The sequence below is a fragment of the Aotus nancymaae genome, unplaced genomic scaffold (genome assembly GCF_030222135.1).
Source record: "Aotus nancymaae isolate 86718 unplaced genomic scaffold, 86718_ANA_hifiasm-v0.15.2.pri h1tg000040l, whole genome shotgun sequence".
Lineage (NCBI taxonomy): Eukaryota > Metazoa > Chordata > Mammalia > Primates > Aotidae > Aotus > Aotus nancymaae.
The window spans coordinates 7,442,194-7,456,820 of NW_026988454.1; the positions used below are offsets into that span (position 1 = coordinate 7,442,194).

The 14,627-nt window shown below is 41.6% G+C and overlaps 1 protein-coding gene across 1 annotated transcript in view; it reads right to left on the bottom strand.

The window, feature by feature from the left end:
• PLG (plasminogen) overlaps window positions 1-14,627 on the bottom strand; it is a 55,255-nt gene that overhangs the window by 5,679 nt on the left and 34,949 nt on the right. Inside the window, exons 13-17 of the mRNA XM_012451173.2 lie at window positions 13,467-13,560; window positions 10,542-10,662; window positions 8,970-9,044; window positions 8,351-8,491; window positions 6,041-6,147 (exon numbers count right to left, since the gene is read on the bottom strand). Of these exons, the coding sequence (XP_012306596.2) occupies window positions 6,041-6,147; window positions 8,351-8,491; window positions 8,970-9,044; window positions 10,542-10,662; window positions 13,467-13,560 (538 nt within the window). The remainder of the gene's footprint in view (window positions 1-6,040; window positions 6,148-8,350; window positions 8,492-8,969; window positions 9,045-10,541; window positions 10,663-13,466; window positions 13,561-14,627) is intronic.

The window sequence follows — 14,627 nt, forward strand, 5'->3', positions numbered from 1 at the left end:
CCTCACCAGCACCTCTGAGAAAGTGGAGCAGGGATCTTAAGACAGTCTTAGTGTTTCAATGCCAAAGGGGCTAGGCTGATGGATATAATTGTCAGGGCATAATGCAAAGAGAAGAAGGAATCCATAAAATATATTACAGGTACCGATACCACATCCTGCACAAATGTTCCCTCTCTTGCTCTCAGCCGTCAACCAATACCAAATGCCATCCTAGACTTGGGGCCATGGGATGTTATCTGCCTCTCCCCCAGCTGTAGGTCCCCTGTTTAACACCCTCCTACACACATTAGACATGTGGATATTTGGGAAGAAGACTAGTTTAATTATAACTTTTGTTGTTATTGTTTTACATTATGTTAAGAAAGCCAGTCTGGCTAATTTCACATGAAAAATAATCTAACACTCTTGAGGGCTGGGTGAAAACTTCACTTACCCAGAGCAAGAATATGAATGCTGAAATTATAGATTAAGAGACTCAAAGACATTTACTGTTTTTTTTTTGCATGCTTTAGGTGTAAGGGAAATTTATAAATAAAAAATGGATCATACCCCAAAGCTTCAACCACCAAAAATACCTTGCTAACATACCCCACTATGAAACCAAAGACAAGAAATCAGCTACAAACAAAGACCCTGCACAAGACCCCATAGGAGGGTGTAAAAACATCCAAAGAACAAGTCTATTGGCTGTATTCAACCTATACTGCAGTTAAAGGAATGCCCACACACAGAGATAAGAAAGAATCAACACAAGAACTCCAATTACTTAAATGGCCAGAGTGTCATATGTCCTCCAAACAACCATACCAGTTTTCTATCAGGGGTTCTTAACAAGGTTGAGCTGGCTGAAATGACAGCACTGGAATTCAGACTACGGATAGGAATGAAGATTATCAAGATTCAGAAGAATGGCAAAATCCAATCCAAGGAAATTAAGGATCACAATAAAATGATATAGAAGCTGAAAGACAAAATCACTGGTATAATAAAGAACCTAATGGATCTGACAGAGCTGAGAGTTGAGAAACAACCTATAAGAATTTCCCAAAGCAATCCAAGTATTAATAGCAGAATAGACCAAGCTGAGGAAAGAATCTCAGAAATGGAAGACTGGCTTTCTGAAATAAGACGGTTGAAAAAAATAAAAAAGAACACAAAAGAATGAACAAAACCTGCAAGAAATATAGGATTATGTAAAAAGGCCAAATCTACAAATCACTGGCATCTCTGATAGGGATGGGGAGAAAGTAAACAATTTAGAAAACATTTTAGGATATTGTCCACGAAAACTTCTTCAACCTTGCTAGAAAGGCTCTGTATTTTCAAATTTAGAAAATACAGAGAACCCCTGCAAGATTCTACACAAGAAGATCATCTCCAAGACACATAATCGTCAGATTTTCTGAGGTCAATATGAAAGACAGAATCTTAAAAGCATCAAGATAGAAAGGACAGGTCATCTACAAAGGGAACTCCATCAAGCTAACAGGATACCTCTCAGCTGAACTTCTACAAGCTAGATGAGATTGGGGCTGATATTTAATATTCTTAAAAAATGTCCAACCAATATAAATTTCATATCCAGCCAAACTAAGCTTCCTAAACAACAGAGAAAAAAGATCCTTTTCAGATAAACAAACGCTGAGGGAGTTGGTTACCACTAAACCTCCCGTATAAGAAATCTTGAAAGGAACACTAACTATAGAAAGGAAAGATGGCTACCAGCCAATACAAAAATACACTTAAATACACAAACCAATGACAGTATAAAACCACTACACAAGCAAGCCAGTATAACAGCACAATGACAGCATCAAATTCACACATACCAATAGTAACCTTGAATGTAAATGGGCTAAATGCCAAACTTAAGAGGCACAGAGTGACAAGCTGGATAAAAAGCAAGACACAAAGGTATGCTGCCTTCAACAGACCCATCTCACATGTGATGACACCCATAGGCTCAGAATAAAGGGACTGAGGAGAATCTACCAAGCAAATGGAAATCAGAAGAACAAAGCAGGGGTTGCAATCCTAATTTCAGACAAAACAGACTTTAAACCAACAAAGACCAAAAAAGACACAGAAGGGCATTACATAATGGTAAAGGGTTCAATTCAACAGGAAGACCTAACTATCCTAAATATATATGTACCCTACACAGGAGCACCCGGCTTCATAAAGAAAGTTCTTAGAGACCTACAAAGAGACTTAGATGCCTACACAGTAATAGTGGGAGACTTCAGTATTCCACTGACAGTATTAGACAGATCATTGAGGCACAAAATTAACAAAGATATTCAGGGCCTGAACTGAACATTGGACCAAGTGGATCTGATAGACCTCTGCAGAACTCTCTTTCCCAAAACAACAGAATATACATTATTCTCATAACCACATGGCAATACTCTAAAAATCAACCACATAATTGGACATAAAACAATCTTCAGCAAGTGCAAAAGAACAAAAATCATACCAAACACTTTCAGACCACAGCACAATGAAATAGAAATCAAGATTAAGAAAATTACTCAAAACCATACAATTACATGTATATCAAACAATATGCTCCTGAATGACTTTTGGGTAAATAATGAAATTATGGCAGAAATCAGGAAGTTCTTTGAACTAATGAGAATGAAGATACAGCCTACCTGAATCTCTTGGACACAGCTAAGGTAGTGTTAAGAGAGAAATTTATAGCACTTAATGCTGACATCAAAAAGAAAGATCTCAAATTAAGAACCTAATATCACAATGGAGAGAATTAGAGAAACAAGAGCAAATCAGTCCCAGAGCTAGCAGACGGCAAGAAATAACCAAAATTAGAGCTGAACTGAAGAAAGTCAAGCCATGAAAATTCACTGGAAAGATCAGCAAATCCAGGTTTTGGTTTTTTGAAAACAGTAATAAGGTAGGTAAGGTGCTAGCTGGGCTAATAAAGAAAAAAGAGAGAAGACCAAAATAAACACAATTAGAAATGACAAAGGGGATGTTAGCACTGACCCCACAAAAATAAAAATAACCACCAGAAACTACTGCAAACAGCTCTATGCACACAAACTAGAAAACCTAGAAGAGATGAGTAAATTTACACCCTCCCAAGACTGAACCAAGAAGACATTGATTCCTTGAACAGACATGAGCTCCAAAATTGAATCAGTAATAAGTAGCCTACTAACCAACAACAATCTGGGGCCAGATAGATTCACAGCTGAATTCTACCAGATGTACAAAGAGGAGTTATGACCACTCCTACTGAAACTATTCAAAAAATTTGAGGAGGAGGGTCTCTTTTTCTATTCATAATATGAGACCAGCATCATCCTGATACCAAAACCTGGCAGAGACACAACAATAAAAACATCAGGCCAATATCCTTGATGAACGTTGATGCAAAAATCCTCAGCAAAATGCCTGCAAACCAAATCCAGTAGCACATAAAAAAGCTAATCCATCATGATCAAGTAGGCTTCATCCCCAGGATGTAAGCCTGGTTCAACATATGTAAATCAATAAACGTGATTCATCACATAAATAGAACTAAAGACAAAACCCACGTGATTATCTCAATAGATACAGAAAAGGCTTTTGATAAAATTTACCACCCTTCCTGTTGAAAACTCTCAATAAACTATGTACTGAAGGATATATCTCAAAATAATAAGAGATATCTATGGCAGGCCCAGAGCCAACATCATACTGAATGGGCAAAAGCTGGAAGAATTACCCTTGAAAACCAGCCGAAGATAAGGACACCCTGTCTCACCACTCCTATTCAGTATAGTATTAGAAGCCCTGGTCAGAGCAATCAGGCAAGAGAAAGAAATAAAGGGCATCCAAACAAGAAGAGAGGAAATCAAACTATCTCTGTTTGCAGATGACATGCTTCTAATCTAGAAAACCCCATAGTCCAAGCCCAAAAGCTCCTTCAGCTGATAATCAATTTCAGCAAAGTTTCAGGATACAAAATAAATGTACAAAAATCATTTGTATCCCTATACACCAACAACAGCCAAGCTGAGATGCAAATCAGGAACACAGTTCCATTCACAAATGCCACAAAAAGAATAAAATACACAAGAATACAGCTATCCAGGAAGGTGAAAGACTTCTACAATGAGAATTACAAAACACTCCTCAAAGAAATCAGAGATGACACAAATGAATGGAAAATCATCCCATGCTCATAGATTGGAAGAATCAATACCATTAAAATGGTCATACTGCCCAAAGTAATTTACAGGTTCATTGCTATTGCTATCAAAATGCCAATGACATTCTTCACAGCAATATTAAAAAACTATTTTAAAATTTATATAGAACCAAAAAGGAGCCAGAATAGCCAAGGCAATCCTAAACAAAAAGAACAAAGCTGGAGACATCACATTACCTGGCTTCAAACTACACTTCAGGGCTACAGTAACCAAAACAGCATGGTACTGGTAAGAAAAAGAGACACATACACCAATGAAACAGAATAGACAGCCCAGAAATAAGGCCATGCACCTATGGACATCTGATTTTTGACAAAGCTGACAAAAACAAGCAATAGGAATAGAACTCCCTATTCAATAAATGGTGCTGGGGTAACTGACTAGCCATATACAGAAGATGGAAACTGGTCCCCTTTCCTTACACCATATACAAAAATCAACTTGAGATGGATTGAAGACTTAAATGTAAAACCCAAAAGTATAAAAATCCTGGAAGACAACCTAGGCAATACCATCCTGGACATAGGAACGGGCAAAGATTTCATAAAAATGCCAAAAGCAATTTCCACAAAGGCAAAAATTGACAAATGGGAACTAATTAAACTTAAGAGCTTCTGGACAGAAAAAGAAACCATCAAGAGAGTAAATGGAAAACCTACAGAATAGGAGAAAATATTTGCAAACTATGCACCTGAAAAAGGTCTAATATCCAGCATCTATGAGGAACTTAAAAAAATTTACAAGAAGAAACATAATCCCATTAAAAAGTGAACAAGGGACACCAACAAACACTTTTCTAAAGAAGACATACGTTCGGCCAACAAGCATATGAAAATAAGCTCAATATCACTGATTGTTAGAGAAATGCAAATCAAAACCACAATGAGAAATCATCTCATACCAGCCAGAACGGCTGTTTCTAAAAAGTCAAAAAATAACAGATGCTGGCAAGGTTGTAGAAATGGCAACACTTACGCACTGTTGGTGGGACTGTAAATTAGTTCAACCACTGTGGAAAGCAGTATGGTGATTCTCAAAGAGCTAAAAACAGAGCTAACATTCAACCCAGCAATCTGACTACTGGATATATACCTAGAGGAATAGAAATCATTATACCCTAAAGACATGTGCACATGAATGTTCATTGCAGCACTAGTCACAGTAGCAAAGACAGACTCACCTATATGCCCATCAATGACACACTGGATAAACTGTGGTACATATACACCATGGAACACTATACAGCTATAAAAAAGAATGAGATAATGTCTTTTACAGAAACGTGAATGAAGCTGGAGGCCATTATTCTTAGAAAACTAACACAGGAACAGAAATACCACATGTTCACACTTATAAGTGGAAGCTAAATGATGACAACTCATGGGCTCAAAGAAAAGAGCAACAGACATTGGGGCCTACTTGAGGGAGAAGAGTGGGAGGAGGGAGAGGAGCAGGAAATACTAAGTATTGGGTACTAGGCTTAGTACCTAGGTGAAAAAATAATCTGTATGAAAAACCACTGTTTATCTATACAATAAACTTGCACATGTACCCCTGAATCTAAAATAAAAGTTAAAAAATTTTTTAAAATAAAAGCGTTTTGAAAACAAACAGAGAGAAACTCAAAGATGTAGTTTTCCTTCCTTTGATCATGTGCCTTGAAAATTGATTAAGACATAGACAGGTGCCCAGACAAAAATCAGGAGTGCGGTGGACCACGTTCACAGACAGGAATTTGTACAGCTTCCTCCAAAATGCTCATTTTGTCACACGGACTGTGGGTCAAAACCAATTCTTTTTGTGGGTGATGGAATTTATCTCACCTTTGGTATCTCCCCAGCCAGTGATGAAACATTCGGTCCGGTCGGCGACCACATAATTTGGGGATGGCAGACAAGCTGGGATTACTTTGTCAGTGATGATGGCAGGACTGAAAGAAAAGCATCATCAGCTGTTTGACTGCTCTGCTGGGAGCGGCAGCACCCACAACCAGCCATCCCTGCCAGAGCCCTCTGAGCTGGCACTGCCTTGCTTCACTGACCCAGAACAACATAGAACACAGTGTTTCACCTTCACATTTGTCTGAGGTTGTCTATCAACTACACAGACACAAGGCTTCATTTGAAAGGCATCGGTTGCTTACAAGAAACTGCTGGTGGCCTTCACCTTTGAAAGTAGGGATGACAAAGGCGCACTTCTCATGTATATTCTGTGCATGACTGGAATCTCATGCTGAGTGCGTCCTTTCATATTAACTGAATAGGACATTGATCAGTGCACAGAATGTCTGACTGAGATGCCACCAAGAGGCTGTAAAATTGCAAATGCCTTGTGTGCCCAGAGCAACTTCTCCATCCTTGGATCCTCCTCAGTGAGTGTTACTACACCATTGTTGTAAGAATCCAGTAAAATGTTAGACATGAAAGAGGATTGGAATAAGCTCCTTGCATGAACAAAATGGTATTGTTTTCAAAGAACATTCATATACTTCAGAGTTCCAGGGACTCTCAAACATTAGAACTCTGCTTTTAGACCTGATTCTACTTTAGTAAGTGCAAGGAGATAAAGGACTGGAAATGTGAAATGTCCTGTTCTGATCAAGAATCATCATTGTCACCAGCTTTGAAGCAGACATACTTTCTGCTTCTCACACCAGAAGTTCCAACCTGTGGTGCAGACATCCTCACTCTACAGTTTCCCTTGTGGAGCACTAAATGCCCTAGACTCTAGGGGTGTGGGGATGTGGAACTCTAAACTCAAAATCTATCAGCCTATCAGAGAACGCCTCCAAAACCCAACATTTCCAAATTACTTGTTCAAGCCATCAGAACACCCCAGCTCTCTGAGGACTGTGAGGAGCGGAAACCTTGTATTTGCACATTTGCTGGGATGGTGGGAGGACACTGGGGAGCGCGAGGGAGATCAGCTACTATTTATAGAGGCTGAGGAGCAAAAAATACTGAGTATTGGGTACTAGGCTTAGTACCTAGGTGACAAAATAAACTGTTTGAAAAACCACTGTTTACCTATACAATAAACTTGCACGTGTACCCCTGAATCTAAAATCAAAGTTAAAAAATTAATTAATTAAAATAAAATAAAAGCCCTTCTCTCCTTCCTAGAGTGTCAGAGCATCCCAGGACATCACCCCTTGGTTCACAGACCCAGAGAAGCTGCCTCAGGCTTGTGGCCAGGCCCAGGAGAGCAGGTCATGCCCACCTGTGTCTGCGCCGACATCCTGCCTTCCAGAGTCACCAGCATGGTGAGTGCTCTGTGTGCCTTGTCACCTGTCCCAAACCTGCCTCTCCTACAAATAGCTGTTTCTTAGCTTATTCAACTAGCATCTGGCTCCAAACAGCACTAACTTTAAGTGACATAAGCAAATGTATCACTTTGTTAGGCTTAATGAAACAACATTGTTGGGAAAGAGAAAATCAAAGAAAACAATAATAGTAATATAATTTGCATTTGTATTTGTGATTTTTTTTGACATTGTGAAGTCTTTTTATACATTATATATATAAAGATACATCTATCTATCTATCTATATATCTATATCTATATATATAAAGAGTAAGACTATATATATATAGTCTTACTCTATAGCCCAGGCTGGAGTGAAGTGACATAATCATAGCTCACTGCAGCCTCAAACTCCAGGACTCAAGTGATCCTCCTGCCTCAGCCTCTCAAGTAACTGGGATTATAGCTGTCCATACCAGACCCAGCTTGATGTTGTGGTTTTTCAAGCGCTTTGAAATGAATACACAATCTCACTTGATTCTCTCCATCATATTATTATGAAAGGAGAATTGTCAGCCTGGGATAACTGAATCTTTCTCTGACCATGAATGCATATGAACTGGCAAACATTAAGTGAGTTTTAGGGGTAACAGAGTACTTTATATTTCAACTCTTTTTCCACATGAGGAAACTGAGTCCTGCTGCCTTTCTCAAGAGCTCAGCTAGCATGTGGCAGGGCTGGAGTTGAAGATTCTTGCTGTTTCCAAAGCCCTTGAGCCTTTCTTGTCACAGCTCCTCCCCATGCCATGCAGTAGCCATGGCTCATAAAATCCAGACATAAAACAAGTATCTTAACCAGCGTGGGGTGAAGACCACAGGTGAGCGAGTACCTGCTTAGCTTCAGCAAGGCAATATCTGCTCCTGTGGGCTCCGAGAACAGCTTAGACGCTTCTATTTCCTGAACATGGGATTCGAGATCCACTTCTTGGTGTGCACCCAGGATGACCCTGTAGAAGGAAGGCCTTGAGGACCTAGAAAAGATGAGCGTGTCAAGAGCAAAATATGGTCCAGGGTACCCTCTGTGCCATGAACTTAGCACTGTCTCCCTGTCACCCTCGGCCACCCAGGATCAGTGACTTCTGAGTGGCAAGAAGCAAAACTCATGATTTGCCTGAAACAAGCAGTTAAGGAATGTTCTCAGGCTGTTTGGGCAGAGACTGATGCCTGTGGTAGGGAACGGCTCTGTCCTGTGGTTTAGTCAGGCCCACAAAATCATCTGCACTGAGTCTTTCCTCTGCACTTTCTCTCTAGAAACACTTCCCTTCTCTCTTATCCAATTGTCCTGGCAATTCTGCCTCCGGCTTGTGCGCATGCATTCCCTAGTCCCTAGTGTCACTGCCAGCAAAGGAAGGGAGGAAGAGAGAGAGAGAGGAAAGGAGGAAGGGAGGAAAAGAGGGAGGGAAAAAGCATTTAAGACAAAACCTCATGTCAATTGTCCCCTAAACATACCTCTCCAAGCAGTGGGCAGCAGTCAACACCCACTCTGAGGATATCAAGGTGCCTCCACAGAAGTGCGATCCAAACCTAGAAAGAGGATTTAGTTCAAATTTTAGTTAAATTGATACTTGATTCTGCTCCATTGTACAGAAAGACACATTCACACAATTTTGATCATGTTCATATTCCCAAACATCAGGATGGTAGTAACTTTGACCTGTGCTCCAGTAATGAGATTTTTCAGAAGGGCCCATCTATGCCACTTTTTCCGATGCTTGAGGCAGGCACAGGCATAGCGTGTCCACAGGACAGCAAAGGTAAGTGATTCCAGAATGAAGGTCTACAGCCATGGCTTTCACCATGCAGCCTTGGACTCCAATAGAAGCGACCAGCCCAAGACCTTCCCCTGAGGTCTGTTTCATTTTTATGACAAGATCTGTGCAAGGTCTGAAGAATCACTCTTCAAGGAGCCAGATGTGATCTTGAATAACAGTAACTCATGGGAGTCTTCTGATCTTTCCTGAGAAACTTTACTTTTGGGGGATGTTCCCTGAATCACTTACTTTCTAGGACTGCATAGGCAGTCGATAGCTCAGAATAATGGTGTGAGCCACTCGGAACCAGATTGTAATGAAGAGGAGTACAGACAGGAAGTGCATGATGGCAGCATGTTGATAAGTCAGTGAGGACGTAGACCACCACACAGTTTTGGAAAGAATGAATCTGAAATATGTGAAAGGTGAAAGCTCTGTAGAGCAAGGAGTTTCTAAACAATAAAAAGAAAAATCAGCAAAAACAGCAGAGTGAAATGCAATGTGATCAGGTTTATCAATGGCATTTCATAAACTTACGGAAGGAAGTCTCTTTAGGGGAGAACAGCAATTGAGCACAGGCACCCTGGCGTAGAAAAGAGACGAGGAAGCAAAACAGGCAGGTGGGTGGGCCTGTTTCCTATGGGTGCTTCCTGAGAGATCCCCAAGAAAACTGAACTTATGAAAGGCATATTACACTGAAACAACACCCAAAATATTCAGGTTCTGTGGGATCGGACTGATCACTTTTAATTTATGGGGATCATGACCTATAATTTTTTTAGTTTGTGAATGGATGAGTAGCCTCTGCATTGAATTCAATGATCCACAAAAGTGTCAAAAGAAAAAGAATCTGTGCCCGTGACAGCCTGTGGATAATTTTGTCCTTGCTCTCCCAATCCACAAAGTGTCATATATCTAAAAACTTCTCTCTCTTTTCATTTGACAATGAGACAATAGATATCCATAGAAACCCTCAGAGCATTTTTCGTATTTTCCAGCAATATCAGAACGTGGTGTAAATCACTGTGCCTGCCTACAGATTTTGATGGAGCTGCCCAGATCAAGAAAAAGATTCTGATTTTGTCCATTTTCACAGTACAGAACCTATAAAAAATATATACATATATTAATTTTTGTAGCTTTTTTCCTCTTTCAGAAAACCTAGAGGCAGGTACTGATGCTTCAGCTGGTGAGTTCTGTGTAAATGTAGAAGGGTTTTGCGGGGCTTATGTGGAAGGACAGTATACATGGTTTCTGGGCCTGTTCTTACCTTGTTCTAAGACTGACTTGCCAGGGCCAGGAATGTGGGTGGGCCACACACCCCCCTACAACCCTTCCAGGACATTTCTTCGGCTCCACTTGAGGCTTCCCACAACCAAATGAAGCGGCCGCTGTGGCACAAGGTGGGAAAGAAATCCCGTTTGAGTCAAGGTAGCAATTCTGTGATGTAATTCAAGACAAATTCCAAGCACTGAGTTTTTGACATCTCAAAGGCCAAACTAAATAGTAAAATCAAAAGCATATTTTGGGACATTTTCTCTAAGTTTCAAAAGTGGTAGCAGACAACACAGAACCCTCTCTTTTCAGGGAAATATAACCACTTTGTAATTATTTTGTTAGAGAAGTGATCAAACAAATTGGTATAGTTTGGCATTAGAATGATATTTTTTTCTGAGAGGACCTTGATTGGCACAAACAGTGATTTGTCATTGTTATTCTGACTCCATGCCGTATGTTTAGAAGACGATGCCATCCTTCCCATCATCACATCATCATCACCATCGCCATCTAAACCATGTCAAGTTGACTGAAAACCATAATTGTCATCCCTGCTGAAAGGCATGAAGGTTTCTTTTTCCATGTGAGTCTCTGTGTGTGCACGTGTGTGGGTGTGTGTATGTGATTGTATGTAACGAGGATAACTGTCCTATGTTGAAATGTTGCCTTCTCTCAGCCAGCTTCAGGACAGCTCCTCTGGGGAGCCTCCCATGACTAACCTACTGCCATGGGGGTGACTTTCACACACGTGAAAGTCTTCTTCTTTTACCTCCTCCCTGCCTTCTCTCTGCAGCCAGCCCACAAGGTCTCTGGAGGTAGGGACAGTGTCCCATCTTTGGTATCACCCACCAGTGCCTACAGCAGTGCAAGGGCTGCAGAGGGTGCTCAGAAATGCTTCTCTGTTGTCTCCAGCCCTTCAAGGTCTTCAATAATATAAACATTAATATAGTTAATAATTATGCATATAATTATTAATAACAACTGCAAGAGGAAATTCCTTCCCAACCAACCAGAGATTCTATGCTCTGGTGAATCTGGAACCTGAGTTTTCTAAATAACTTTCCATTTGCCATGGGCTGTTCTGAGAATCTTTGGAAGTCTTTTTTAAAAAAGAAGCATGGCATAGAATGAAATCTTCTTCTCTAGGGCTGAGCTCAATTTCTGCTAGTATGCCTTACATACAGTAAACATGCATCATTGTACTAAAAGAGTTAAGGTACCCTGCTCCTACTATTCAAAACAAAACTGAACGTTTCTATTTATTTTTACTTATTATTATTTATGTGGTAGAAGTTGGTGGAAAGGAAATAGTTATTAAAATCATTCACCACCAGAGGCTCTAGCTTTCTCAAGCAGGAGTCAAACCTGAATATCCCACCAACCACATCCTTCTGCAGGAAATAGTCCTCAGGATTTCCAAGTGTCTGATGAAAACCCTTCTCACCAAGGTTGGGATTAACTTCACTTGTCTCACATCAAGGCAAGGTGGGGGACCTCACAGTGCACTGGGAAAACTCTTGTTCCCATTTTCCCTTCCTTCTCCAATCTCTAAGGGCCTGATTCTCATACATCCTCAACGTAGGTGAGGACACCAGAATTGCACCTGGGAAGCTACTGCACTTCCCTTCCATGGGAGTCAAAGGTGCATAAGCCCCAGGTATGGTAGTGGGGTCTGAGGCAGGAAAGTCAGTCTGGGCTCAACTTCAAGGCAGCCTGTCAAGGACAGAGAGCCTGGTAGTGAGAGGCAGTGGCATGTATCAGACAGGGCCAGAAGTGGAGAACTGGCACTGACCCCATCAAGAGACTTTGAAGTAGAGGGGCCACCAAGATGCTTCTGCAGAACAGACAAAACACCCACTAGAGGAAAAAGTCAGCTGTCAACTCATGCTAAATCCAGAGGCCACAATGCTGCATTACAATAATACTGGCCAAGTAGAATCTTTCCTATCATCCTAATCCCTCCTTCCTCCCTCTTGTTCTCCCCAGAAGTGGCCCAAATGCAAAGCCGGGCAGTGTGGCTCCCATAATCTTCATCACTGCCCTGTACCACCTCCCCATCACTGCCCTGTACTACCTCCCCAGGCAATCTCGGGATGGTGGTCTTCAGTGGATTAGGAGGCCAAGCTCCTTCCCCCAGCTCAAGGTCCCTCCACATGGCAGACCAAACCACAAGCAGTCAAATTATGCAAAGGAAAAGTCCAGGGTGGTTTTCTGTCAATTGATTGGTCAGTGGAATGTTAAATATGGGACAATTCCAAGTAGCTTACTTTTTTTTTTTCCAGGAATAACCATGGATTTGTTATTCCAATCGTTTAAGAACTAATGTCAACTCCCTTTCCCCTGATCCAAGCCTCAGAGTCCCAACAAGAGTCTCAGAGCAATAAGCAGTCTCTAAGCTATGTCCCTAATGTGACTTATGAGTAGTAAACTTATGAGAAAGGCCATCTGGGACTACAGAGCTGCACTACCCTTCACTGAATTCCTGGGATGGCCATCTGTAGGTTTACAATGTGCATTACATACTTAGCTGTTTCCTACTCTTTCTATTTTCTTTCTTCGCAGCTGCAGAAGGGGAAAGTTTTTCATCTGAATGACTCTAAATTTGTTTTTCATGCATCCCATGCTAGTCATGGCAGCATTGAGTGGGATCATCCTGGGGCTGACTAGATTACCTCTAGGCTTGATCTTTGGGAATTTTACATTTATTTTATTTATGCTTGTGCGGGGTGATGGGTGTGTTCCCTAACAAATGTGGCCAATAGTAGAGCAGGTTCAAGATGCCCATGATGAAGAGCGGGTCTGGTGGAGGGGTCAGCAATCTCCTCCCCAGAAGCACTGTGCTAAGAAGCCCTTTTCTTTTTTTGTTGCAAATCTGTATTAAGGAAGCAGTTTCCTTACCAAAAAGAAGGCAACCTACCACACTGAGGAATATCACAGTAGTCGAAAAGTTTTCTTGGATTTGTTGTGTAGCACCAGGGACCACCGACGTCACCATCAGGGTTACGGCAGTACTGAAAACAAGGAGGCATGTAAGCTCCAGCTTACGTGGGACAGGAGAGGGAGAAGGTGTTCTGAGGCTCATGCATTTCATGTCTAATGTCTATCCTTAGAAGGCATAAGGGAGCCCTTCCTTCTCCCTCCCTCCCTCCCTCCCTTCCTTCCTTCTTTTCTCTTTGAGATGGAGTCTCACTCTTGTCACCTAGGCTGGAGTGCAGTGGCACGATCTCAGCTCACTGCAACCTCCACCTGCTGGATTCAAGAGATTCTCCTGTTTCAGCCTCCCAAGTAGCTGGGACCACAGCCATGAACCACAATGCCCGGCTAATTTTTTTTTGTGTGTGTATTTTTAGTAGAGATGAGGTTTCACCATTTTGGCTAGGCTAGTCTTGAATTCCTGACCTCAGGTGATCTGCTCACCTCAGCCTCCCAAAGTGTAGGCATTACAGACGTGAGCCGCCATGCCTGGCCTCCTCTTTTCTTCTCTTTTTTCTTTCTTATTTTTATTATATTTTTTGGCAAAGTTACTTTTGAATGCCCTAAAGCCGTCAGTCCTTTGCCCCTGTTCAAAAGGAGCTATGAGGCCGTATCCCTAAACAGGGAGTGGTGACCCTGAGGGGTCTTTGGAGAATGAGTCTCCCTTTCAGGAGCCTGAGCCCCTGGAGGTCTTAGAGCCTCAGCACCGAAGGACAGTGGGACATCATTGATGTGCCTTGTCCCTGGAGGGCTCAGTGCTCTCCTACCCGATGAAGCCTGTTTGCTGTTGATTCAGAAACGTTTATTTCCATGCATTGTGCACCCTCCACGGGGCAAGACACAGAAAAGCAGGATTGTCCTTCTCTTCATATGATGTTGTGATAGAATAAGAATGTATGTTTGTTCTCTGCTCCCCAGTTCCTGACACAGAGCTCCTAAATCCCTTAGGAGTTTCTGAGTGATGGGAGCATCTTTTGTTTGAATGAAGCAATTCTTGGTGGGTTCCTAGATAGTCTCAGGATGTGGCTGGTTGCCAAGGGAACCAACCATGTGATTTGAGAGTTGCGACTGTTCAGCCCCACCCTCCAACCTCCAGGGAGGAAAG